This window comes from Solea solea, chromosome 17 (assembly GCF_958295425.1).
Source record: "Solea solea chromosome 17, fSolSol10.1, whole genome shotgun sequence".
Taxonomy (NCBI): domain Eukaryota; kingdom Metazoa; phylum Chordata; class Actinopteri; order Pleuronectiformes; family Soleidae; genus Solea; species Solea solea.
The window spans coordinates 13,276,721-13,304,635 of NC_081150.1; the positions used below are offsets into that span (position 1 = coordinate 13,276,721).

Genomic DNA, 27,915 nt, shown 5'->3' on the forward strand with positions numbered 1-27,915 from the left:
AAATGGGAATTATAAAATCATTATGTTAAATTAAGTGATTTGTTTCATGGGAAATTAGCAGCAAAGTATTTGGATCGACAGTTTTCCCGTGTAGAGTCAGTTGTGGCTTGAAGAACTGGACGGTTGGTCACAGATGTGTGATGATGGCAAAAGGCATCAGCAAGACAGGACACTATTCTACAGTGAAGAGAGCAAAGGAGAGACGGGGGGGGGGTGGGCATAAGACACAACACAGGCACAGAAAGAGAAGGTGCTACAGGTAGGACAAGACAATCCAAGGGGCGAGGGGTTACATAGGGAAGCAGAGACAGCGAGGAGGGGGCGGAGGCTACCAGCGCGTCAGGCCCCTAGCATCTTCTTAACCAGGTAGCCAGGGAGAGAGTAGAGGAAGAGGCCCAGCATGAGCAGCAGCAGAATCAGCCCCAGGGCCTTGAGTATCAGCCAACGGTAATTGTGCCAGATGAAGTAACGAATGGACTTCAGAGGAGTCAGAAACCACATTAGACTGGTGTCCGGGCGACTTTTTGTCCAAGGTGGGCGGGGAACGAGGGAAGGAAGGCAGACGTTGGCAGGAGTGGGGAAAGAAGGGCAAGGAAGAGGAGTCACATACACATACAAAGAGGGAAGGAGTGAGAGGAGGGGAGAGACAGAGGGAGACAGTTGAAGAGATGGTAGGGAGGGGGGGGGAGAAAAGAGTGTGAAAGTGTAACCGTGACCTTTTGACAGTGCAGAAAGAAGTGTTTTAGTTTTTATTACTCTGCTTTTTGCACTGTTTCGAAGGATTTCCCTAAACAGAATTCAAGGCTAACTCAAGTCTGTGCCTTATTCTAGTCTACACCTCGGTTTTAAAATGCTGTATGAGTGTTTGTGACAGATCTGACATGCTATGCATTTGCATCATTTCTTACTTGGGTTTCTCCAGTGGATCCGGCTCATTTCGCCCCAGTCCAACAGGACTTTTCTCTGCTTCCTCCGCTGTCACCAAGTGAAGCTCGGCTTCAACTTTACCCTGTAATGGCATTGACAATGTTCTTTAAAGGTAACGCTACTCCAAACCCAACTACACGTCACATCTTTGCTTTTCTTGGCACATGGGAGAGTCACATCATATTATCTATGAGATAATGGTGGAGGCAAGGTGTTGGTGGCTGACTGGGAACACATACTTTTTTGACCTTGGCTTGGCTGCTTGATTTTGTGCCCCTTAATTCCCAGTCTGTTTTATTTTTATTTTATTCATTGGTTAAAGGAGCTGTATACCAGATTGTTTTATTGTAATGAATAAGCCTTTTTTGTATTTATTTATTTTTTTCTGTACAAAGCCAGTCAGTAGAAATCCTTCTCCAGACTGCTAATTTTACTTTATCTCTTTCTCTCTCCAACTTGTGTTTGGGAAGACAATTTTTGAGACGAATATTTGTCAAGTGCCAATTCCGATTGAGCCCCTGCACGTTCTTTATTTCACCACCTACCGTGAGCTCCAAGTCGTCGTTCTCGTCCCGGGCAGCAAATGGCCACCAGCCCTTCACTCTCTTCTGTTTGAATATGGAAATGGTGGGCAGCTCATGCTCGTTCCGGATCATGTTGAGGGAGCACTGCTTGGCCGTCTTGGCACCACGGGGGAAGCGGTTCAGGTCCAGCTCGATTGCGCCTGGGTGCAGTGATAGTCGAAGCAGTCAGAAAAACAAGCAGCCCAACGGAGAGGAGGTGCAAAAACATATTCAGATCCAATCTGTCCTCACCTAGGAAGTCATCAGCGGAGAAGTGATCAGCGTCCCACACCTGCAGCGTGAGGCGAGGGGGGATTTTGTATTCGGTCTCGTCCCATGAGAACATGGACTCTTTCTTGGAGATGACAATCTTCTCCTCAGCCATAAGGTAATCGAAGGGGAAGACAAAGCGCCAGTTAAAGTTGCCCTCACCAGTGAGGGAGTGATAGTGCACGTCCGTGTCCTGCTTGTCCTCCTGCTGCCCTTTCAGCCACCTGGGGGAAGGTGACAGGCAGGTAAGAGCCACAGAGATAGATCAGAGCGGTGCTTTAACATTGTGGTTATTTGAGATGAGTGGATAGATTGATCAGTCATGCACTTATATGTGTAGATACTTGCACTGGTCTGCCACTTGCTGTGTATTAATTTGGTCAATTTCACAAGGGGCGCCGGGAAACAAACACAACTATGAACAAGAGAGATGATGCTACTAGGTCAAAACACACCATGTTACTCCCCAAATTATCATTAATATGTGTGTGATATTAAAGATAAATTGCTCTTCAGCAGCATTTCAAATGATTTGATGTTGGAGTGTCACTCGGTCTTGAAAGCCATGCAAATGCAAAGCTTAAGGAATTAGTGAAAACAAAAATGGTTTCATCTTTAGTGTCTGGATGCAGAAAGCAGATCAGCTGATCAGACCGCGAGGTTAGTGTGAGCTGAGTGAAGCTGGCTTCTTTAGTCAGCGTAAGCAGGACAGAAGCTGCACACTCAAGTCTCAAAACGTGTCGGCCTGAAGCATAAATACTGAAATGTAAAAGGATGTGCTTTGATTTGGCAACTGAGGTGCAATAGCGATCATTAGTCTGCAGGGAGAAAGCCGTGGGATGTTTTGGCACAAACACGCCTGATCTCATCAGATAGAACCCAACATTTGGATTCACCTGGAACAAGCCCAGTTGTTCTACCTTTACTATCATGTTGGCACATTGGGATCAGCAACTACACAAGCTACCGCCGAGAACACGAGTGGTTTTGATTTCTAAAATGCTTCATCATCCTCCAGGTGTTTGGGGTTGTTTGAGGATGGCGCCCTGTACTGTGTGTTACTGTAAAGCCCTGAGGCCATACTGTATCCACAGGTGACGCCACATGAGCTCAGGCAACAGTGAGTTTGGTTAAGAGATGCAGGAGTGAAATAGAGACTCCAGCACATACCAACACCAACACCTTAGATTAGTAATCAAATATCCAGGCTGTGTTATTGAAAACACTTTGTCATACATGCATGCATACTGTTCGCATATACATGCAATCTTGTTGTTTTTTAATTTTTATTTATTTATTGATGGCAACTGCAGTACAGGACCAAACCACAAGAATTATTTTATTTCATACATTACAGACAATATAGATTTATTGTGATGTAAATATTGTGTAATTAATATTTTTATATTGTAAATCCATCAAATAACTGACTGTCTGTCTACCTTCCTTCCTTCCTACCTATCAATCCTTCCTGCCTTCCTACCTAACTATCAATCCTTGCTTCATTCCTTCCTTTCTTCATACATCCTACATACCTACCCTTACTACCTAACTATCAATCCTTCCTTCCTTCCTTCCTTCCTACCCACCCATCTATCTGGTTTAGGTTTTTTCATAATATACTGTATCAGTGTTGTATGTCATGTGGATGTCATTGTTTTTGCAATCTGATCAGATTAGATTTGTGTATCAGATTATAGGCTCATGTGGTTTGGTCCTTACTGTACAGGTTTTCCACTCAGTATTATTTTAGAGCGTGCTGATAGAAAAGATAGAGACAGGCGTGGTTGCGTGCTACATGAACAGAAAGAAAGGGAAACAATGGGAGAGATGACAGAGAAATGAATGGAGGGCTTCAGGGGAAGAGAAGTGGGTGGAGTTAGTTGCACGAGCCATGCGATGGGATCGTGTGTTTACCCCCTGACATAGATGTCAGACATCTTCTCTCCTGTCATGAAAGCATCGTCCTCTAGAATTACGTCATCAGTGTTCCAAATAACAACACGAAGCTCAAAGCTGGACACCAGCAGAGCAGTGACCAGAGAAGAGAAAAAGAGAGGGACGAGATAGACAGACAGACAGACAGACAGAGAGGAGACACACCACAAACACAAAGACAGACGGTACAAACAGGCACACAGAAAAAAATGGAAACAAAACAAAAATAATGGTTAACTGCAAAAAAAAAAAAGAAGAAGTCCACACACAGCTCACACCCACGGGACGAGGCTTGACTGCCGTGACCCGCTGTACCTACCCCCTGACAAATATGTCACTGGACTTTTCCCCAGTGAAGTAATCATCGTCCTCCAGTATTACTTCGTCTGTATTCCAAATAATCACCCTGAGCTCATATCTGGTAAGGGGGGCAGGAAGGGACACATACACACACATCGTTGGACTTGGCAGTCAGTAGATAGCTAGCTAGTGAAACAGACTCACCATAATTCAACCTGGGGATAAAACTACACATTTCTGTTGGAGAAAAAAAACAAACTACAGAATTTTAGACACCCTCCAGAGACAGTAAACAAACCTTTTCATGTCTCGTCATCATACAAGAAGACAACATTCAAAATGACATCTTTCTACTCTTCTCCAGGTGTACCTCTTTGGTTTCCGCGGTGATATGTCAATCGCAGGTCCAGGTGCAGGCATGTCCATGGGAAACATATCAACCCACATCTCAACACGGCCCTTTGGACGCAAAGAGAGAACAATACTGTGAGTGTCACTTGTATCTGGTTTATGTCTCCGTACAAGTGCGGGTCATTTCTCACCTGTTCGATGCCGGGCTTGTCCGGGTTCAGCAGGGGTCTGGTCTCCACGTGCTCGCGGACGAGCTTGCAGCCGACTCGGGGGATTTCCTCCCAGCGGTTGAGCACCGTCAGAGCCAAATGCTCTTCTGTCTGCTTCTTCAAACCTGAGCGATCAATAAAGGAAGGAGGGAAACAAAAAGCATGAGAATGAAACACACGTTTATTCTAAGATATTCATAGCCCTGTTATAATCAAATAATAGGATTTCCAGTATCTGACAAACTTAATAATGAGTATAGGATGTCATCACATATGGCGAATGTACACTACTACTTAAGTAGTGTAGATGAAGAGTTGATGTTTTTCTGACAGCAACAAACATCTTTCCTATGTAAAATATTTGATACAACACATGTTTTACATATAAATGAGACATTTTAAGTTGTCTATGGAGGACATTTAAGTGACCTAACAACCTTAGTGTAGAAAAATGCAGCTGTACCATTCTCATCCTCTAACTCCGTCGCTCCCAGGAAGATTCGATTTGCCACCTTGACTTTGCCTCCAGGCCCGTAATGAGGTCCATCAATCTTGCCGTCCTTACAGAGCTTAGCCAAGATCTGGCTGGGCTTCATAGGGTCTCGCCATACATTATATCCATGGCTTATAATAAATGGAGAACAAAGAGGTTACTGAGATTCTGAGGTAATACAATTAATACCATAGAACTTTATTTGAACTTTATTTTTACTTGTAGATATTTTCTTTTAATTAAACATCTCTCTAAAAGGCAAAGAAACGTTGATGCTCACACTGAATAGTTGGCGGAAATGCCACACGTGGCTCTGTATTTGCTGTAGAAACGATTCTCCAGGTCAATCTTTGTCTCTCCGATCAGGTCGTCGGTTCCGACCAAGTCCCAGTCGTACACGGACACCGTCAGCATGGACTCCATGGGGAAAGTGGCCTCGATGTCGAATGATCTGAACACGGAGGAAGAGAGGACAGAAGTGAACAGAAGGAGAGGAGAATTCAAATACAAAGAGACCAGATTCTGGTCTCAAATGATGGACCATATAAAACAGGTTAAACTTTCCTCCCACAACACGATAAAATGATGAAAATTGATTTCGTTAACTCACTTGCCAAACACAGGATTGAGCTGTTTGGAGATGTAATTCTCTTTGTCTTTGACCTCTGACTTGCCCAGCTTGATGACAATGTACGGATCGGCCTTCCCGTTGATATCAGCGGGATGAAGATCTGTAGCCTGGCAACCGTATAAACAAAACAGAACATGAAGAATATTGATCTGATTCTGTTTATTTTACGACGATGTGTGACGGCTCCTCACCCTGACGACGTAGACGCGGACGAGGACGTTGATCGGATCGTTATGTGGGATGCTTTGGAACATGCCCATATTGGGATCGAACCCCGCCTCTCTCGTGATCTCCTCAGACAAAGGAAGCTTGTACATACACAGGGATCCCTGCGTCACAGAGAGACAGCAGGTTACACCGTAAACGTCTCTCAGGTAAGCATGTATTCACGTTCCCACGAGGGTTCCAAACCTTGAATCTGCCAACAATCCTGTCATCATCCAGAGCGTGTTCATCGTCATCTCCAGCTTTCCCTCTGTACAGGTTGAACGTATGAAGCCAGTCCTCAAAGGTGCCGTACTCACTCTCCAGCTCCTTGTTGTAAACCTGGACAGGACGTCAAACACACCAGGTGTGAATACACACGTGCGTGTGCTGGTTTGCATCTGCCCCAGCAGGAATCGTACTCACCACCAGCTCGTCCACTCTCGATTTGACAGGTTCATTGTCGGTTCCGTCCGCAGCCTGATGACCTTTCTTCTTGTCCTTGGAGCTCTTCTTGTCTTTGCTCTTTTCTTTTGTCTTGGAGCCTTTCAGAAGAAGGTCATCAGGTTCTATGTTTGAGTCCGTGTGTGAGCGGAGGTGGAGGTGGAGGTGGACAGGGGTGGGTTGGGGTTATGAAGATGGGAGGCAGGGGTTGCACACGGCACGACACACATCACTTAACATGAAAGCTGACAGGTTTTGTGAATGTAGTCAATAATGAAAGCACGGACAGAATCATTTTGAATGAAAATAGTCTGTAAGGCTGCTTGAAAGTGTTAAAATGATCGATAAAAGTTTACCGCATGTGACAAATACTGTCGCTTAGAAGCAGGAAGCACCTAACTTGAGATGTAGTTTAAATCTTCTCAATAATAATAATTTATACCATATTTTAAATTAATTAAAAATTTAACAATGATGTGGATTTCAGCAGGTCGTTCATGCTTTTACCTAATTAAAGGGAATATAAGATGTGAATTAATTCGGTGACTCTGTATCAGCCAGCTTTCATGTGAACTGCAGAGCTGGGAGGTGATACGAGTGTGTGAGATGGTCATGAATGTGATAATGCGGGAGTCTGATCGGGAAATGGACTTAAGGATGGATGCATGGATGGAATGAAGGAATCAATAACCAGGAAGAACATCCAAAGACTCTGCATGCTCCTCTCTCATAGAGCCACATCTAAAACCAATCCTGTTCACTCTTTCACTTCAGACTAACTAACAGGAAGTTTGGCTCTTTGTTGATATTATAGCTGATATTGCATATTCTTCACTGTGAGGCCCATTAACTAAAAACACAGCACAGCAGCAGTAAACACAGAGGCATACTGTTGTAACAGCCTGTTTGATTTGGGGGGGGATTTCGATACCTGCTGCCTCTGCTGCTATCTCCAGGTCCTCTCTCTCCTCTGCCTCGGCCTGAGCTGCCTCCTGGGCTCTGAGTTTCTGAAAAAAAGAAGAAGAAGAAGCAGGAAAAATATGAGTAAGCCTGATAGGATTTCTTAAGTGAGGAAGAGTCCTGGGTCGACTACACAAACCCCCTTCAGTGTCTCTATGGAGGCGAAATATTTGGACCACCAGTCGAGCATTCGCTCGTCTGTCTCTTCCTCTTCCTCGACTTCTCCTTTCTTCTTCTTCTTCTTTTTCTTCTTCTTGTCACTCTCCTCCTCAGTCTGTTGAAAAAAAACAACAAAAAAAAAACGGTCAGACGCTTGTGAGTGATCTGACGTAGCTCCGGTTCATTCATATTCTCCCTGAGCCACGAGCGACGTAAGCACATGCATTCGCTGCCGAACGTTGCTTATACGTACCATGTCAACTTTGACGACGGTGTCGGACGTCTATGACGGCAGGCGTTACACAAAACAACACAAGGGTAGTTAGACGCAGTGGACGATGCAGGTAGGGGTGACACGTGTCAAGAGACAGGGTAAAAAATAAAGCAATGCTGCTGCTCCCAGCATCTGCATGCACTCACCGGCCACTTTAATACCTGTTCAGCTGCACGAACCAAGCTTCAGCAAGCGGATCTTATTAGATATTTTTCACATATTAACCAGAAGTTTTCCAGGGAGAATAGTCCAAAAATGTGAAAATAATTAAAAAAATGGAAAATTCCTTGTTCATGCCAGAGAAGAATAACATAAACTAGTTTGAAATAATAATAGAAAGGCAACAGTAACTGGACCCCAGTAGACACTGCATTAGGTGTTCTGTTTACATCATAAAGTGACAAGAGAGTCTATATAAACACACAGTGCTTTACAGTACATTATGTATAGTGTAAAAGACGAGCTTACGGCATCTAACTTGACGACTGTGTCCATCTTGCGAACCAGAGGCTCCGTGTCCATGTTCACTATGATGTCACCTGTGGGGTGAGAGGGGGTGCGGGAGGAAAGGCTGGGTGAGGAGCGAGGCTGGGAGCCGCCATTTGTAAGGACCATGTAGCCGTTCATTAGCTTAGCTGGAGGAGCGAGGCCGGAAGGTTAAAGGGATGGCGGCAGGAGGAAGGAGCAGAGAGAACAGCCGGTGACATGGAAGAGAGGAAGAGAGGACAGGTGGAGGGAGGATGGAGTGGAAAGTGGAAAAGCAAGCAGAGAAATTAGCAAGGTTAAAAAAAAGGGAATGAAATCCACTCTTTAGTGAGCAGAGAGCTGGGTCAGAAATATAAAAAAAAGTGAAAGAGTAAAAGTTTGTTTTAACCTCTTTTGACATTCTGCATCTTTTAATGATCCAAACCTTTATGGATGTTCAACCAGCTGGCATTTGGAAAGGTTAAACTATAAGTTATTTGCAAACATTGTTTTGCTCATGGTTTGATAGGAACCTGCAGGTCTCGCACTGACAAAGAGGAAAACGAAATACAGATTGTATTCTACCAATATTATGTTCAGTTTATATTTCACGATTAAAAATCTGAACAATAAAAGAAGATTAAATGTATGATCCATAGACAATGTGCAGATATTACCCATTGTTTTAATGGTCAAGAATTATAGTAGATAAAAAAGATTAAAAAAAGCACAGCTTTTTCCAGCTAAAAGTAAAAGGGATGTTTGTGTGTAATTTCTGTAAATGCTAAATTTACTTTACTTATTTTTGCAGTTTTTTTTCGCCTGGCTGCAAAAAACAATCTTCTCCAAACACAGCTAATGCTGTAGGCGTCTGTCATAAACTATTTACTGTGTATTTGTTTCCTCCAAAATACATTCAGGAGAAAGGCGACACAGAATTGACTATTTCCAGTGAGTGTCGGCACCTGCAGTGGCCCAGTTGTTGGATGTTTTATCTGGGGTGCTGTAGATGAAACGTCTCAGGGTGGTGACGGCGTGTGACCCCACCAGGATGTAGCGGCCAAATGCCCGGCAGTCCACCACCCGGATGTTGAGAGGAGGGTGCAGGAGCTCATTTTCTGGCAGGTCCTGACGACAGAATAAGGTAAGTTTTACTACAACAATGTGGCTGTTACATCTAAAATATGACTTTTTAATCGTCGTACTCACCACTTCAAACCACTTGACCAGGGTGCTGAAGTTTGGGTTTTTCTTGTAGTTTTGGATGAGAGCAGATTGGACGCCTTTACCTGCACATTCTATGTCCACGCGGGGCCGATCCACCTGCGCCAAGTTAATCCTCTTCAGGTCTCGTAACCCCCAGAACAAAACCTGAACCGGAGAAAAACAGCGGCCTACCAGTGAGGAGAGATAATATTTTAGAGGTGAAAAGACAAAGAGTCCCTTGTCACAGGGTTACCTCAATGCGGTAGCGGCTCAGGACAGGCCGGATGCCCAACGGCACAGCGATAATGGGCCCGTGCTCAGAGTCTGTCGGCCCCTCAAGGGGAGGAAGGTCAGCTCTGCCTCCTTGACCAATCTATAAGGGAGGAGAATCTCATAATTCCAGGTTGTCACAGCTCCAGGAAATGCAGAAAAAGTGAAAGTTTAATGTCATGGCGGAAGAGGGTAAGAGAGAGTTACTGCAGTAGAGAAGTCACAGAATAAGACGCACTTAGGGATGAGAGGAGAATGAAAAGAGCACCTTGATTTGAGGTACAGCAAAGTTATGGACGGCGATGAGAGCTCGCCTTATCTCCTCCATATTGAAAGGAATCTGTAGGAGGCAGGAGGAGACGCAGGGAGGGAATAGATGTGATGGTGGTAGAGCACGTGAAGGGAAATGGTCACACAACAGAGCGAGAGAAATGTGGAGCGAGGGTAAAGCAGAAGCGAGAGAGGAGCGTGTGGGTTAAGTGACGAAGGAAGCAGATTAGCTATAAAAGGAGAGAGAGAGAGATCTTTTTGAAACTGGCAACAATTTACATCACAGTACAGTAACAATATGGTATTAGTATTGTAATAATTACGTAATGGGGAGGTACTATAATGGTAATACCAGCTTATACTGCTGTAATTACCAATAACTTGATTGTAACTATGGAAAATGTGTGTTGGACATATGGGATGATATGTTTTAACTTTACAACATGGTATTTATCAATCATTATTATTATTTATATTTATGGTATTATATCATGGTATTACATTATCATTACCAACCACTGTTATTGCTAAGCTGGAAATTGCATCATAAAAAATATGGTCTTCCTTGCTTTCTTTGCATTTAACCCATCCTCTACTAGAAACCTTCCTAGAATGACCATGTGGTTACTGTACTGTAATGTAAAGTGTTAGCACAATATCTAAAGTATATGTTTGATTTATTTTACTTTATGAAAGTACATGTGAGTATGTTCTTGCGTCTTGTACCTGCAGCAGCTCGAAGGCGGCCAGCAGTTCCCCAGCGGTGCTGTTGCCTCTGTAAACCTGGTAGTACTCCAGCTGCGGCGGGAACCTCGGGGGGCCGTAGTGCTCCTCACACATCTTGATGGTGGGCTTCGCGAAGGTCCGACCGATGAACTCTGCCTTGCCCTGAACACCACATTGTGACAGCAGGCGTTTGAGACAGTCAGGGGGACAAGGGAAGGGAGGTGGGACACGAGAGAGTGAGAGGGGCATGATGCGTGGTTTAAATATAAAAAAGAAGAAAAATCGAATTTTCTCTTAACAAATAAGTGATTTTTTTTAAGTATTTGTTCCTACTACAACAAAAGAGGGGAGTCAAAGAGAGGCACTCGTAACCCTAACCCTTTCAATCAAGTATATTGAAGTACTTTTTTCTCCACTGCATCACTGTTAGTGCCACCTTTCCTGCCACAGAGGAAATCATTGTTATATAAGACATGAGGGGGAAAGTTGTGGAGGAACTATTCCTAAACTTCTCCCGAGCTCATTAGCAGCTATATGAACCACACATCTCACGCCAAGACAGCCAAAAGTAGTTATTAAAGCTTCTAATTCACACAGGCGTCGAAATACTTATAGATTCACACTCTAATTAGTCAGCAGGAAAGCATGAGCGAGTCAGCGTTAATGAGACGGACATGGATGGATGAGTGAGACAAAGGTGGACAGGAGACGAGGGATAGAGAAGCAAAGCACTTTTAGTTGTTTTTTTTCTCCCAACACTTTCTCTAATGTTGCCTTCATTCATTTGCGTGGCACAGGATCCTACCACAGTGTCCTGGTCGTAGATCTCGACCACGATGATCGGCGGGTCGTCCCTCAGCTCGCTGGCCTCTCCGAACAGCTCCACGTCGTCAAACACCAGCAGCTGGTCCCAGGTGGGACACAGAGTTTCGCCGAGGACCTGGAGAACACAGCAAACCCATACAAAGAGATTTGTTGTTCACTGTACGGTGAGTGTTGGACGTAATGAGAGTATACACACACACATTGATTGGTCTCACCTCAGTGACCTGGCTGTGTGTGGAGAAGAAGACCCGAGCGAAGGGATCCGAGAGTCCACTGCTGTCGGCGGCAAACAGGCTGCGGGCCTGGTACATGTGTGCTCGCAGCTGAAACACCTGCTTCACTGTGGGGTACACATGAAGTTAGAAAAGTACACCACAACGTTACAGCGCGCCTCTGTCTGTGTGAGTAAGCCAGTATTTAATATTTCATTTTTCAACAAATAGAAAACCCAGAGCATTAAAGAGACTCATGCATAATACACATTAAAGTAAAAGCACACTTAAAACTTCCTAGTTTCTACTAAATGGCAGTGAACTTTAACGGCTCATCAATTCCCGGTGTAGTATCTTTAGTGTGCCATATACTGTCACTCAGACTGAATCAGCTCTCCAGGTGTATTTAAACGGTCTCATGTAGGTGATGGCAGTACTCACTGTTGTAAACAAGGCTGACAGGAGGCATGGTGTGGAGACTGAGGCCAGCTTTAGCAGATTTCATTTCTTCAAAACCATTTGGCAGACCGCTGAGGAAGTCCTTTCTTTGCTTATTGAGGCCCAGCCACAGATACAGCTCCAGCTTAGCCTGAACGGTCCAGCCTGCGGGACCGAAGCCCTTCTTACCGGGCAGCTGTGGACACAGAACAGAAACAGGACTCAATAATTGAAGCTTTGAATAGTCGATCAATTCAATTGATTTCCACCCTCTAATGACTCGTCTCTTCTCAGTGACAGCAAAGGGTACGAGTATGATCATACCTTGAGGAAGACGGCTTTGACTTTACTGCAGTCTTTGCCAGTTTCTTCATCCACCATGGAGTACAGGATGTCCTTGGAGGGAATGCGGGCATACGCGATGCGCTTGTGGTTGCTCATCATCCACACGAAAACATCCGGGATACTGTGCTGAGGCTGGACATAGAAGACAGCAGACGTACGGTAAGACCGCTGAAGTTTGTATTGGTATCATACGGTGCATCGTTTAAGTGTATCTACCTCATCCGCGAGGAAGCGGAGCTTCTGCAGGAAGTTCTGCGCCAGCTTGAGCTTGTCCCGGACGGTGTTCTTCTTCACCTGGGTCCGGATCTGCTTGGCCTGCTGACCCATGCTGTCCTGAAGGAGCAGAGGTCAGTGATAAGGAGCTTCACACACATACAGTATTCTGTGCCTACTGTATATTCAGGAGCTTGTTCATGCATCCAACACTTTTCCAGGTATTTCAGTTTGCAACAGATATTTTGTAACATAGTTAGGGTTATTTGTTGTTATCATTGTATTACAACTGTTTCTTTTACTCTTTTTCTGGCATAGTTAAATGAGTTAGCATTGTGAATGTATGAAATTATCTGCATATATATATATATATATATATATATATAAGCTCCTGTCAGCTTTTACTACAACAGTGTTTGGGGACTCTGAGAAACAGCATTTGATGCTTTCTTCTCCTCTTTCCCTTTTATTTCCCCACGGTTCCTTCGACCTCTCCTTTCTCCGCCTTATTTGTGAAAAACGAATCCTACCATTTCCCTCATGCAGGACTTGAGTCGTTCCCGATCCAGTTTGGTTCTGCCTGACTGGCCTATGTCCTTGTTAGCCAGGGTCACAAAGCGGCTGCAAATGACCAGAGAATATAAAGCGTGAAACACAAAAGTTCTTTAAAAATCGCTAATGTTTTACGTTGATCTTCTGTCATCATACATACAATCACTGAAATGAGAACTCACTAACAGTTTCCCAAAACAGCGCATAAAAAAAGGGGACACTGCTGTTCTGTGATTCTTTCACCATGACAACTGCAGTGACTCAGTTTTAGGGACACTCAGCTCTTTCAGCTCGCATCTCTTAAGTGAAAGAAGCTTTCAATGAAAAGCCATCACAATTATTTGGCCCTCACTGCTATTTTACAACTCCCACTGTACAGAGGAAAATCTCTGCCTTAGTCTCATCGTCAGTTATGATAAAAGACCTTGACAGTGAATATTATTAAGTAGCTCGCCTGCAACCAACGCTCAGCTCCTCCAGCACGCCCCTGAGCCTGCGCTCTGGGAAGGCTTTCTCCGTCTTAATGACCTCCTGCACATCGTTCAAACCCTCCTCCTGCAGAAAAACACACACAAACAAACCGGAACTTAGCATAAAACAAGTTGTTAGTTAGTTGCTTCAAGGTGATTTATAGCCACACAGCGTCTTTCGCAAATACCAAATACCTTTTGTTTGCACCCAGCAGTGGAGGCAATAAAAGCAGCTAAAGCTCCTGTACGTTTTATTATCATGAGTGACTGCTATCATTTATCATCAGATTCATTTGTTGATGACGCAGCACATCAGGTTTAACGCCTCTACAGCTGTCACTGGAAACAAATGTGCACACTGACCAGCTTGTCAGCAATCTTATCCATCATGTTGGAGTTGTAGAGCCGTCGTCTTTGGTCCTGCCACCAGCTTTTGATGTAGATGCAGGGCTTCTTTTCAAAGTAGGGAAGATGGAAGTAATTCCTGTTTAAGTAAAAACAAAATGACTGACTGCCTTCCTATTACAGCTAATTATTAGTAATTACCTATAACTGCAAAACACCATTTGGTTTCTGACCTGTCGGTGATGACGGGCTTCATCGGTGGGGTGGTGGACACGGAGACGAGGTCCGCGTCCTCCTCCGCCTCGTCCTCGCTGGAGTTCTGGATGAGCTCGCTCTCCTCCTCTTCGTTCTCCGCGTCTTTCTTCTTCCTCCTCACCGACGAGGGCTTGTTTACGCCGTCTATCTGGTTGCCATAGTTACCTGTCAGAAGGTAGACAATTTCGGGACGTTCAGGTAGTTGCAGTAAACCACTATTTCAGTCTCGCAATGGATTGTTTTACTGCAACCTAACAGAGTAGAGGTGAATTTTAAAGGGTTAAAAACATCGTCTTGTGTTTACCTATTGTGATTTCAAAACTTATCGGTTTGTCACCAATCTTCCTGTCGATCATGGTGGCCTCCAGGAAGGAACCGAAGACGAAGAACTCTTCCATTTTACCCGTGGCGCTCTGATGGAGTGAGAGGAAAAAATGGAAGATTTTATTGTCTGTGTCTACGGAACAATAAATGTAGAAGCTCCTTATACAGAGCGTATACTCCCGCTATTCATAAGCAGTCTCTGATTTACTGAGCTAATTAGTTCAGCATGCCACACATTTAATCATTTATTTGATTGTTATTAAAAAAATACATTAATCTGACTTTAACAATTGGTTCTATTTGGAGCAGTCTCTCAAAAACACTTTCCAAACCTGGCTCAGATGCAGCATGTGTTATTAATTATTAAGTAAATATCCATACGTTAGGTTTTACATCGTCACGGGAGAGTTTGACTCTCTAACAAACTACTATGTGAATCTGCATTTGAACAGATTTTTAGTACGAGTGATGTCAGGAGCACCATATCTATAATTAAAAAGAGAAGTTTGTTGCCGTTCTTAAAACCTTAAGCTATAACTGGGAACATTATCATATTAAGGGAATGAGAATTTCCTTAACCCAAAATGAGTTTACCTTCAGGGCCAGCATCAGAGAGACGACTGAAGCCCCTCCTTTAAACTTAAATTTCATATAAAAAGCTGAGAGCAGCGAGAAGATCATATCGTGGCCTGGTTGCTGAAAATACAATATAAATGCATGACCTTAATCTGTACCATCTAAAGTCTGGTTTCAAAGGAATATATTCACCAAGAACCAGGAGAAATTTGGACACCAGACAAAAAATTCACTTCTCGGGGGAATTATTCACTCACACACCTTACTGAGTGTGATAAATAAACAGTGACAAGAAGCGATGGAGCAAATTTACATACTTTATTTGCATGGATTTATTGAAATCGGTAATCTAACGCCTCCAAATAAAAAAAGTATCTGACAAGTGCACGCACCAATGCTGCCATTAATGACTGAGAATCCTGGGGGAGACTTTTGCACACTAAACAGCCGGGAGCCTCAATTGAATTGCCGGCAAACTTGCCCTGAAGCATGACATCTGACGTTCCTGATTTCCCTGGAGAGCAGTTAACCTGAACATATGCCGGTGCACTGTTTATTGTAAGGTCAGGAAGGTGAGAAAAGGTCAAATGACCCTGTGTTCACAGGTCAAAGATAACAGCTGTTCAACATGAAAACTATTTTCTTTTCTTTTTCAATCACTCGGGTCTTCTCACCTCTGAGATGTTGGAAACCATCTCCACCTGAACGTCCGTGGAGCAGAGGATCTCGGGCGAGCTGATGTCGAGGATCTCCACGGCGATGGAGAGCAGGAGCCGCGCTCTGAAGGACACGCCTTCCCCGAGTCCGTCGTTCAGGTCCTGGTGCTCGTCCATCAGTGTGTACTGACGCGTGGAGCCATACATGTTGACCCACGCTGGGCCGAAGGTGGGCAGGAACCCTGGGAAATGGCACCGCGAGTACGAGAAGGAGACGGCGAGGTAATAAACACAAAAAGAAAAAATAAACAAAGTAGGGTTTGTTCGGATAAATGCACGGAATTAAATGCCATTCAAATTCCTTCTGGGGATTTTGAGTCAATATTTCAGTCCTTATGATTTGTTACTACTTCAAAATCTTGCCTGACTTTTCATCAGAGCCAGCTGTGCCAATACAAGTTAGAGAAAGTAATTTCACCCATTCGCAGCAGAACTTCTCCTTAGGTCATTTAGTTTGTACAACTTCGTGCTGTACACTTTAATTTCCACTCTTTTCTCCTCATTATTACAGCAGATAGATTGTTGAAATGTTATTGTACTGTATATAAGAACTGTATTCAGCAAAGGTCATAGTATAATAGGCAATAATATACATACACTATAATATTATCCACAAACATGGAGCTCAAAACTCACGAATGTCACCGTTTATTCATTTGAAAACAGAATCTTCTCTGTGCATCGTGATCATTTATGTCTAGATTATAAGTCAATTTGAATGCCGTTAAATTACATTGGTACGGCTATTATCACGAGGTCAGCCGGGTCACGAGGTTTGATTCACATCTGGCTCTGCTAATTACAACATACAGTAAAATATTAACAAGTTAACTCCTGACTAATGATGGTGCCCCGGCAGCTAATCAGTGGCGAAAAGACAAACTGCTGCCCCCCGCATGCTTGACCCACCTTTATCACCATCATTGGATATCTTGCGCAAGTCAATAAAGTGGGTTCCTATGGCAACGTCGTTGACCTTATCCGAGTCGCGGATCTGGACCTTCAGGCGTTTGCAGAGTGGAGGGAAGAGCTCAGTGAAGACGACCTGCTCGTTCCAGATTGGTTCATAACTGCTCTTCTGAACCGAAGTCTTCCCCTGGGGACACACGATAAAGGAATAACACTGAGCTTCTATAGTGCTGGAAAGTAACAATAAATACTGTGGCGCTCAGTTATGTGATCGTTACTGATACTGCCTTAACGTTAGAGTGGGTATACTACCTCAAATCTGACCTGCAGCAAACTGGGAGATGTCAGGATTTAATGTGAATTACTTAATTTATTCAGGATAAGTTCATATTAAAGAGGAGTGTCAGTGATTATATTAGATTAACAGTAAAAATGAATTAAATCAGTGCTTCTAAACCTTCGGGTACCTGATCTTATTGAATAATTTAAACCAAGAGTTGAATCGTTTTAAATGAGTTAAATTAAAAGTAAACAATGGTTTCTGTTTCTCGATAATAAGCCAGTATTAAAACCAGTATATTTACCCACATATATTCTGTACTAAAACGAGGTCCTAAAAGAGGAGTTCTCACACCTGAGGGAGTAATAACAGCTGGTAGACGTAGCAATGAATAGCAGCGGAATGCAAGACGTGGAGGGACTTACCTTCTGCCCGGCGTATTGCACTTGAACATACGGGTCCACCAGGTCTCTGTTCTCTCCTATGATGGCCTTTTTCACATTTGCCATTAAGCTGGTGTTCATCTTGGGAAGTCCCTCGGCTCGGTAGATCTTGACGTAAAACCTCGCCCACTGCCTCTCTGCGGGGATTCCCTCTGGGAGCAAGAGGTTCCTGGAAGACACGAGACAAAAGTAACTATCATTGGGAGATAGGGATTTGTATCACCTACCAAACACAACCATTTTTTACCAGAAAAGAACTCATTTTAATTCAGTGTCGTTCAAATGTCCACTTATAGTCTACCGTTACACCCATATATATACTATATATGTCAAGTAAAGTTGAAAGAAAACAGAAAGAAAGTTCAAATCTTTCACAAATGGATGCCGTCCGATCACTGACGGTTCATTACCCCTCTAAGTCGTCCTCATCGGTCTCGTTGGCCTTGTGTGGAGTCTTGATGTTGTCACCCTTTCCAACCACGGCGATGTCACACTTTATATATCCCTTGCATCCGGCCGTGATGTCATTTGGATCCGACAGGATGGCCCACTTGTGGTAGAACTGGTGTTCTGTCAATAATTAGGAGGAAAAGAGCAGTTTTTTTTTTTATTGTTTATCCAGTTTAGTCCAGTTCGTAAGAACATAATAACAAAAATGTGAAATCCATCATTTCATTCTAAGGCCCACTGTGTAAGATTAGGTGAAATTGAATACAAAAATAATACATTTTTTCATGTTTTTTGAGTACGCTATGACTTGAATATATGAATCGTTGTTTTCATGTTTACATCAGGCGCAGATGTTGTTTTATAAACAGTGAAGTCAGAGATATTCAGATGCTTCACCAATAGATGTCGCTCCACACTGTACCTTTTCAATGAACTTTAAAAAAGACAAATCCAAAGCCACGTGCACATGTAACGTTATTGCCTATGATATGATAATATGATAATATTCTCATCACGAAACTCCGGCTTGTTGTTTACCGGGCTGAGAGTAAACAGTTCCGACATCCATCTTAAAAGTTCCCACCAAGGTCCCACTCCGGAGAAGATTTTTCGAGTGAATCACCTAAGAACGCAGAGAACAGAGAATAAAATACACATTCCGAAGCAATCACTGTATAAAAGGATATCATCATAAATCATACTTAAGCTGCTTAATATCTTTTTATATCTTTCCTTTTACATTTAACACAACCAGTGGCTCTGAGGGATCAATAATTCACCTCATTAATGCAATAAGTTGCCTTATTCTTTTATGGCTTTCCATCTCACAGGACGATAAAAACACTCTTTTTCCCACAAACGCACATCACTTTCAGTTTCATATCAAACTGCTCAAGCATGAGTCCTCGTTAATGAAATATATTATCAGTCTTTATATTAAAACACTCAAACGTGAAGAAGAGGGGTCTGTTTATCCTGCGTTGCACATTACTCACAGAAAGCTTGATGATCTTGTCAAACATGACGTCGGGGGGGACGTGGAAGTCAAAGACAAAATACTGCGGGGGGAGAAAAAGTTTGTCCGTTACAATAGAGTCTCTGACCTCCACTTCATTAGAAAACACAAGAGCTGTGGGAGTGAACAAATAAATAAATAAGCCAAAACAATCGTTTCTAGAAAAAAAAAACGAAATGCAGAGTTCAAGTGAGGATGTGAGGCAGTGAATGGAAATGTCATACGTTTCATTCAACACATCGGCCTCACAGGGGATCAGCTGGCTTTGTAGGGCAGTGTGAGGTTTATTTGATAATGTGCAGAGGAAAAAAAACCAAACAGAAGAACTTTAAACAGATATAGCTCCAGCCCATTCAGGGCAAAAATGAGAGACTGAGAGATTTTTCCATCTTCATCAAAGTGCTTTTGGTGTGTTTATATTTAATATAATTACTAATAGATGGGAGTAAGTCACACAGACTACGCGCAAGTCTCAACCAAGTCATTCTTGCGAGAATCGAGCGAGTCACGTCGAGTCCCTGCTTTAAATCAACCAAGTTACAAGTCGAGTCGCATGGATGTAGAAGATGAAGATGATTTCTCAGATATTCCACATGTAAAGATGTTAAAAAGGGCAGTCATTTTGAAATGCTAGAGCTTTATCTGCCAAGAAAACATGTAAGGACTGAGTCATGGTCCCACACAACTGAATTATGACATCAATAAAATGAAAATAAATAAAACCACAGAGTCTAAAATGTAAAGAATACTGACTTACATTAAACCATTTCAAATATAAGACAAAAAAAGGCACGTTTCGCACACTAATCATAACCAACTATTGAAATTTGGATTAAAATAGCAACCAACCTTCTTTTGTGGGATTTGAAGTGTCAAATGGAATTTCACATTGTGTTGTTGGTGTCGCTCGGTTGCCAGGTTTGCACGCAATGCCGCAAAAGCAGAGACCCAATGCTTTCCCGTGTTTTTCCAGAAGTCAAATTGTAATGTTAACTCCTCAATATTTGAGAAAATGTTAATATTCCACATGTTATTTCGAGTCATTTTTGTCAAGTCTAAGTCAAGTCCTCGAATGTGTGGCTTAAGTCAGACTCGAGTCAAGTCACCTGACTTTGCTTCTAATGAAGAACTGGTCATTTCAAATGCAAACTGAAACAGAGTGAAAAGGAGGAAACTTGTGTATGTGTACTTTAATTTTTTTAAATATATAGTCAGCATGTGGCTGTAGATATTCATGTCAGTCACTTCTTTCTTATAACAAGTTCCTTCTCGTTCTAACCTGAATAGAAAGAAGTAACTAGTATGCCTTGCAGCCTCAGGCACTAACAAGCCATTCATTTGTATTTATCAGACCCCGAAAGAATCCTGAACTATCGGCGTCTCAGTGTGAGGACAAAGAGCCTATTGGACTTTTATCTCGTTTATTCTGGTTCCCACTTTTTCCCTAACCACGGGGGGGGGGGGATTTTGAGACAAAGAGAACAAATCGATAGCAGACAGACTGCCACTTCACTCCCTGCAGAAAATGGCCCTGAGGCTGACGTCTGCATGGATCCCACTAAGGCTGACTAACAACGAGAGAGATCCCTGTGCTGCCCAGGAACATTTCATCTGCCAGAGGGGCTACACGTCGGCTGATAATTCTATGAATCACATAATCACATAACAGTCAAACTGTTATTACTGCTGCAGAGTTATGGAGTCAAATGTGGGATTATTTTAAAGAACACGGTCACTTTTCTGTGCTTTTGTACAGTGTACATTGGATTTTATTTTGTTTGTTTTCATTATTTAAATCTATTCCAAATCTGCTTCATTATTGATTTGATTAAATGTAATTTTCTTTCCTTTTCAGGTTTCTTTGCTGCTCCGTGAATATATGAACTGAATATATTTAATTATGTCAGACAGAGGTTTGGAAAACACCATTCAATATTTTTCTCTCTTTTTGACACTTTATAGACCAAAAAAAAAAAAAGTGAATTTAGAAAAGAATAGATAGATTACAAGATTACAGATTTAAAGATGATACATTAGGAAAAAAAAAATATTCTTGCATAAATGATGTATTCATCACGAATGAATTTTTGGAAAGTCTCACCTCATTGTAGTACGGGCAGTTGGTGGACTCCTTCATCGACGTGTACTTCTTGTCATCGCCAACCTCCACACACACCACAGGGTCCATGTTGAGGCCTATGAGCTGCCGAGCCTCGATGATTGTGATGCTGATCTGAAGAGAGAGACGTTAGCACATCGGATCTGACTGACGGTCAAAACAAGTCAACGAACGAGTGAGTCAACCAGCAGTCATTACACTATTAAAGTAGCCTCGGTTATATATAGAAAACAGAGCATGTTTATGTGAAATTAGTGAACACAAACTCATGGTAGAAGTGAGTCAGCAGCGACATCTCTACACGTTATGAATGGCCAAATGATATTGTGGTTTTCAGGGAGCTCAGACTAAGCAACAGTTCACGCGTCTTCACTTTTTGAAGAAAGAGTTAGTGTGAGATTACAGAATCCAATATGTTAATTCGTGAGTTATAAAGATGCTGGGTGGTGGATTTAAAAAAAAAAAATAAAAAAAAGAAAGCCACGATAGCAATTTCCACCAGCTCCCAGTCTCAATGATAAGCTAAGCTAATCGCTTGCAGGCTCCAGCCCAGTGCTTAACACTAAAGTATAAGTGTGTTATTGATCTTGTCTCAGCAAGAGGGAGAATAAGTGACTTCCTCCAAAATCGAAAAGAGACTTTTATCCGTCAGTAATACACTGAATTATTTGTTTGGACATTGAAGATACACTTTCGGTATTTTTTCCTTCCTTTTGCTATATGATTATGTGTTATACATCATTACCCTGCAGATATAGAGTGTACAACGGTACGCTAACACCGTAAACTGTAAATAGGACAGAAGAAGCAGTTAGCCACCAGGGGGCGACTCCTCTAGTTGCAAATAGAACTCTAAGGAAAAGCGAGTCTACTTTGCTGCCGACTTAATGATCTCAACCGCTGGTTTCGGCTCTTCTTCAATAAGAAATGTCAAATTTTAATCTCACTCATCTTCTTCAACTTTATCTGATAATAATAATAATACATCAAAGGGCATTGACAATGATGGCGCTGTGGGTCTGAGGAGGAGTTTGTAGTGGAACTGGTGAGCCAGTAGAGCTGTTGGAGGATGGGGGGCAATGTGGTCTATGGAGTGAGTGTGGGTGAGTAACCAGGGCAGCTGGATTTATGTTCCCATTAGGAGGAAAACAGATGACAGTGTTGGGCACATAGAGAGGATACCAGTGTGACTGACAGCTAGTATTGTCCAGTAGGTGCCTGCCTAAGTCTTTGAAGTTTCAAAAACTTGAGGCTTCATAACGGAAGTATGTTTTGAAAGCAGAATTCTTGGCATTATGCTTACACGGATACACACACACACCCACCTGGTAATCCACTGGTCGCCCAGAGCTCGGTTCCATCTTGATATCTGGCTTTGACCTGAAGAAACACAGATCAGTGATTTTTCCATGGCGCAGTGACCGTGAGCACAGGCACGAGCTGTAATAAGCAGCATGAATCTGAGGTTGTCAAAACTCTCGTCATCCCATTTCCTCACATGGACGTTTAAATGAAAGAAATGCTCTATATGACTGTTAAATTCTACTCCGACTTTGTCGCCATCAGCAGTGTGAGATACACGCAGTTTAACATCACACCTCTTATTGGACACGTTGGTAGTGACGGCGGTGACAGAGGCCAGAGAGATGGTGTCCGGCTCCAGAGTTCCAGCAAGACGGATCGCCTTCCTGTCCAGGTCGTCCATGTCCAGGACTGCAGGCTCATCTGGACAAATGAAATGAAGGTAATTAACTATCAAAACAAACACTTGGATTTCACTTGGAGGGTACATTTTTGTGGTCCATGTTGGAAACACAATATGTTAACGTTAATTATGAGCATGTTTTTGAACATTTGGTGTCCACATTTCCTCGGGAGAGGATAATCTGTGCCAACAGCCAACAACCGGACACCATTTTTTTTGCTGTGGTCGATGTTGATCGACAAAACCTCGAGGAATAGGTTTCAGCGTGTCGTTTTTCTCAAGCCAACTTTTTAGATGTAAATAAAAAAAAAAAGGTGAAATTAGATAATTAGTAGTATTGTTTGCAGTTTTACCTCCTCTCTTGTGGTCGTCTCTGGAGCTCTTGATCTTGCCAAGCTTCATGGCTGAAAAAACTCCCTTCCCCGCTCTGATGCAGGAGAAACACACGGCAGATGGAAGGAGAGAGGACGGGGATTTAATATCGTGAAACTGAAATTGTTTCACTGATTCGCTGCAGATCCGTCCTCAGCTCAGTCAACTCTGTACACAAGTTCATTCTCCATCAGTAAGCTCCGCCCACTCGTGGACATCATCGACATGCAACTCAAAACCACACATAACGTCCATATATCACGGACGTCTTTTTAACTTGGCAGGACATTTAATTCCATTGGGTTTAATCCCCCCCCCCCCCCCCCCCATCATCACCAGCACTACAAGCACCAATTCTCCCAACCCTCAGTCACAAGAGTATCTAGTGTCTCCACATTGACATTATCTGGATCACATATCACCACAACAACAAAGGGCTTGTGATGCCAGCAGAAGGACGACAAATGAGGGACCTTAATTATTAAAAATGACCACGGCCGTTCAATTTGCCGCAGATATGGATACATGGCGCGGTATAAATAAATAGTGAAGTTTTCCCCTTTGTTTTCCACCGTCATTCAGAGTCGAAGGTATTTCTGCTTTTACCTCATTCAGTGCCAAACATGAATTTAAAAGTCAAATCCTTTCAGGAAAGGAATTCTTTATTAAAGCAAAAAAGAGAAAAGCTCGCCCAGTCGAATCAAACCAAGGCCGAGCACAATCGAAGACACCACTGACGGGCAAGTTTGTAGAACTGAAGGAAAGTTTTTCTTGTATAAAAACGGCTCTTTCAATCTACGCTTTAGATCTGAATTTGTCACTTTAGGTTAAGAAAATTAGCATTTTCTTAATTATCTGCAAGCCCGCATGAAAAAATGAATGAAAATCAGATGGTCCATGATTCCAACCTGTTTCCTCATCGCCACGCAAATAAAAGATACCAAAGGAAACACACACACAGTATGTACTAGTTTTTCCATACATACCACATGAAAGACCCCAGCGATCACCACTCAATTCCACAAAGACGTCAGATCACCATAAAACTGCCCTTAGCTTCCTTCTCTTTTGAACAATATTTCCATATTCTGCTCCTCTATTCTGTTTGCAGATACAGGTGGACAGATGAGGGGGTGATGCCAGAGGGAGGTGAAGAAAGATGGCTGGAGATGCAAAGAGAGGAGAAAGAGGAGCAGGATGACAGGAGTGGGCGGGGCACTACCACGAGAAACCCAGCAGCCTTCAGAGTTCAAAAACAGACTGGTAAGAACTTCAACAGAAATGTTATTCTTATATTTTACAATATCTTACCCTGGTATAATCCTGACCCTAAAACAAGGTTAAAAATATTGTAAATACAAGCAGAAGGAAAAAAAACCACACATAACGTCATGGTTCAACAAAATCTGAAATAAAAACTATAAAAGCGTCACTGACTGTAATTAGTTACACGAACATTAACATGCACTGCAAACACAGCCACACACACCTTTTAATGACAAGAAAAGCTCATTTAAGCTTTGTAGGCAAAATAAATTCACCATTGTATGCAAATTACAGCTTTTGCATACCGGGAAAAAAAGCAAAAAATTAACTATACTACATTTATGGAAGTGACTGCGAGTGAATTAATAATGTATTACAGCATGAATACATCGTCTTATTACATGACTAGGTTGCAACTAAGATAAAATCGTTCAACTTTGAAGCTGATTTATTTCCAGGGTTATTTCCATAAAACAGGGCTTTTGAAAACATGTGTATGTTTTCATCTATATAATTTAATATCATACATTTATATACACATATTGTGCATGTCAGGCAGAGGGAAGGCAGCAGAGGACGAGTGAGTACATTGGAAGTAGCTCTGAAGTTGCTGCAGGGAGAAGGTCGAACATGAAAACGTTTGTACAAGGAGAGAAAAGGTGGATAATGAAAAATGCATTACAAAATGAAAAAAAGATAAAAAACAAACAAAGAGAATGGTAGCCACTCTTTGATAAGACTCCAACAGACGTAGATGTACAGTATGTCCTCTGCCTTATTAATGTACCGATTCATTTTGAAAACATGAATAATAACAATGCTCGACCTCTTATCTCAACTCTGGATTTGTTTAATCTTTCAAAATGGAATGAATTCATAATTTCACTTTTCTTCCTTTGTGATGATATTTCACTCTCAGAACCCAGATGAATAAAAGAAAAATGAATGAAAAAATAAACCATCAGTGATCAATAATTCAATGACATACGTACAGTGCACACTCAGCTGCATGGAGCTCGGTTCGATATCTACTCACACTCGGACATCAATGGACTGCATGAACATACATATTGCAGTGATTCGGATCCTCTGGCCTGGAGCCAGACGAAGATCACCGGCACGTGTAAATATAGTAAGAGAATGAAAACCTTCACTGAACCGAAAACTGAATCAGTCCTGAAACCTGACTGAGTGCTCTGTCACCCTCGCTCCCTCGCTCACATAAAACTTGATTTTCCTCGCACTCTGGCAGATTTCTTCCTCGACTCAGGATATCAAACGGTGTTCTTCGCAACTTTACTTTTGTAGAGCAAAAACCGACAACACAAATAGGATTTAATCTGTGATATTAGCATCGCTTGTGCTTTCATTTCGGTGTTTTATCATATTTTAGCTTCACCTGTTTAGAAGTAAACGGGCTTTGAGCCTTTGTGGCCTACATACGGCAACATATTGTGTTTATCACTGATTTTTGTCCATAAGAATTTATAGAATGAATATATCTGGGTTGACAAAAACAAAACAAAAAAATGAAAATGAATTGCAAGGAAAAGAGAGATGAAGGAAAACCATGAAGGCTTGCATCACTTTAAATGTTTTAATATGCCAGACAAACAGTGCTGTTGCATTTTCTATTCTGTTATTGCGTCAACCAGACAAGAACAAAAGGATATTTTTCTTTTTATGTAATCTTCATGCATCTTATCTGCATGTCATCATCACCACCGACCGACCGAACGATCACACAAGCTCAGAATAAGAATCGCGGCAAACTAGAGCAAAACACATCACCTCGAGTGCAATCCTTCAAGAGAACGCGGTTACAAGAGAAGAATTAATGTCAAACATTAAAAGACTCAAAGACGACTGCTTCAATCTGGTAGCTGTCTTCAGAAGAAAACAAGCAGGAGAACTAGAAAAGAAAGTCATGGAACCTTCAAAGAATATAAAACAAGGTACAAAGGAATCTTTTTTGAGTAATGGCAAAAACAACAACAGTTGCAACTATGTTTTAAGTTAACACGGAGTTTGATCCTTGACCACAAATCTGAATCAGCTTCCATTAAGGAAATATTGTGTTCACTGGACCAAAAATGACACAGTAAATTTAACCTCTGACCATCAAAATTGAGTTTGGTGACCCGTTGTACTGAATGTTTTTGAGCTATTGTTTTCGCGAGGAAGACAGACAGGCGGCTGTGGAGAATCTCTGGCTTCAGCTATCATCACCAGAGGCACATATTATCTTTTATTGCAGTGTGTCAGCAGTGTCTCAATTCACTGATCCGATGAGTTTTCATTTGCTGACAACGAGTTACAGTCTATTGCGAGCTGACGGCAACAGTACAGCAGTGCACACAAAAAAAAATGTGTTAAGTGTGAAATAAAACGGAGTTTTAGGTTCAGAAACACAATCTTACAGGTGGACAGACAACCTGAAAACATAATACCTGTGGCTTTAAAGCACAGAGGCGTGAAAAGGATTGCAAAAACAAAAAGTCAGAACCATAACGTCTATGTCGGTGGGGCCTTCACTAACCTAGGTAGATATAGCAAAGGCACAAACACTGAGCAGTCGATCTACAGTTATACTGTTTGACTGGCGTTACCGGACATTTTCACATTTTAGATTTAGTGCTGCAGTATAAACCCACTGAGTTAAAGGTACGTGTGACATACGTCTGGATTCAATTATTGAAAAACAGCATGACTAATGTGTTATATTTTGGAGTGTAGTGTAATTTAAATCAGCCAACAAGTTTCCCTTTAAATCCACAGGAATTCTTATTTCTTTTCAAGGGTTTGGTTGCCTTTTAATGACATCATCCACTTTACCATCTCTGCCATTATGCCTAATGAAACATCAGAGTAAGTAGGGAAATATTCAGTAGTATTCAGTTAGAAGTGTTTTTGTTTTTTTTTAAGTTTTTCTGTTTTATTGCATCTATTTGTCACTAAAGGATCACAAGCTCTCCTCGTAAAACGGGCTGACATCATCAAACTGGGTCTTTTGTTATGTTTTTGACTAATAGTGCTTTCAGACAGCCACACAACACAACACCGGCAAAATCTCCTCTTCTTCCTCTACTTTCTGCTCGTCTTCTCAACCCAGTATATGACACGCCCACTGATGATGTCACGGTTCACTAGAAAAAAACACTGTTTTTTTGGTTCCAGCTGAGAACCAGACCCGGCACAGAGCCCTGTCAGTGTAAAAATGACTACATGACACTCAAACACAAATATAAAAACTTACAGTGATGAACAAGTGAATCACACACTCAAATTATATACATAAATCAATAGTCCTGAGGCTGAATTGTCTCCTGAGTGATATTTTGCAAATGAATCATGCATATTTGCATGCTTTGAATCAACACAATGACTATTTCACAGCAATATTGTTCCGTCGGGCTCATGCATTC

The 27,915-nt window shown here is 42.2% G+C and overlaps 1 protein-coding gene and 1 long non-coding RNA gene across 22 annotated transcripts in view; one reads left to right on the plus strand and one right to left on the minus strand.

Moving 5' to 3' along the window:
- Positions 1-27,915, minus strand: part of otofa (otoferlin a) — a 62,770-nt gene that overhangs the window by 1,331 nt on the left and 33,524 nt on the right. Inside the window, exons 6-48 of one of the 21 annotated variants that reach the window (XM_058613628.1) lie at positions 23,206-23,279; positions 22,746-22,872; positions 22,473-22,527; positions 21,130-21,261; positions 19,009-19,071; positions 18,551-18,635; positions 17,974-18,133; positions 17,546-17,732; positions 16,841-17,027; positions 15,890-16,113; positions 14,620-14,728; positions 14,294-14,480; positions 14,079-14,199; positions 13,700-13,800; positions 13,224-13,314; positions 12,697-12,813; positions 12,460-12,612; positions 12,139-12,331; positions 11,701-11,825; positions 11,466-11,600; positions 10,661-10,822; positions 9,933-10,004; positions 9,648-9,767; positions 9,398-9,559; positions 9,154-9,316; positions 8,192-8,358; positions 7,703-7,732; positions 7,430-7,564; positions 7,262-7,337; positions 6,313-6,455; positions 6,094-6,228; positions 5,874-6,011; positions 5,662-5,789; positions 5,332-5,502; positions 5,022-5,182; positions 4,541-4,683; positions 4,369-4,457; positions 4,018-4,116; positions 3,678-3,776; positions 1,743-1,984; positions 1,473-1,651; positions 909-1,009; positions 333-520 (exon numbers count right to left, since the gene is read on the minus strand). In XM_058613628.1, coding sequence (XP_058469611.1) covers positions 340-520; positions 909-1,009; positions 1,473-1,651; positions 1,743-1,984; positions 3,678-3,776; positions 4,018-4,116; positions 4,369-4,457; positions 4,541-4,683; positions 5,022-5,182; positions 5,332-5,502; positions 5,662-5,789; positions 5,874-6,011; positions 6,094-6,228; positions 6,313-6,455; positions 7,262-7,337; positions 7,430-7,564; positions 7,703-7,732; positions 8,192-8,358; positions 9,154-9,316; positions 9,398-9,559; positions 9,648-9,767; positions 9,933-10,004; positions 10,661-10,822; positions 11,466-11,600; positions 11,701-11,825; positions 12,139-12,331; positions 12,460-12,612; positions 12,697-12,813; positions 13,224-13,314; positions 13,700-13,800; positions 14,079-14,199; positions 14,294-14,480; positions 14,620-14,728; positions 15,890-16,113; positions 16,841-17,027; positions 17,546-17,732; positions 17,974-18,133; positions 18,551-18,635; positions 19,009-19,071; positions 21,130-21,261; positions 22,473-22,527; positions 22,746-22,872; positions 23,206-23,279 — 5,722 coding nt within the window. In that variant the 3' untranslated portion in view covers positions 333-339. The other 20 variants (XM_058613629.1, XM_058613634.1, XM_058613630.1 and 17 more) reach the window with 20 other exon arrangements.
- Positions 22,764-27,915, plus strand: part of LOC131443729 (uncharacterized) — a 28,207-nt gene continuing 23,055 nt past the window's right edge. The window contains exons 1-2 of the long non-coding RNA XR_009233663.1: positions 22,764-22,891; positions 24,336-24,487. This is a non-coding gene — a long non-coding RNA (uncharacterized LOC131443729). The remainder of the gene's footprint in view (positions 22,892-24,335; positions 24,488-27,915) is intronic.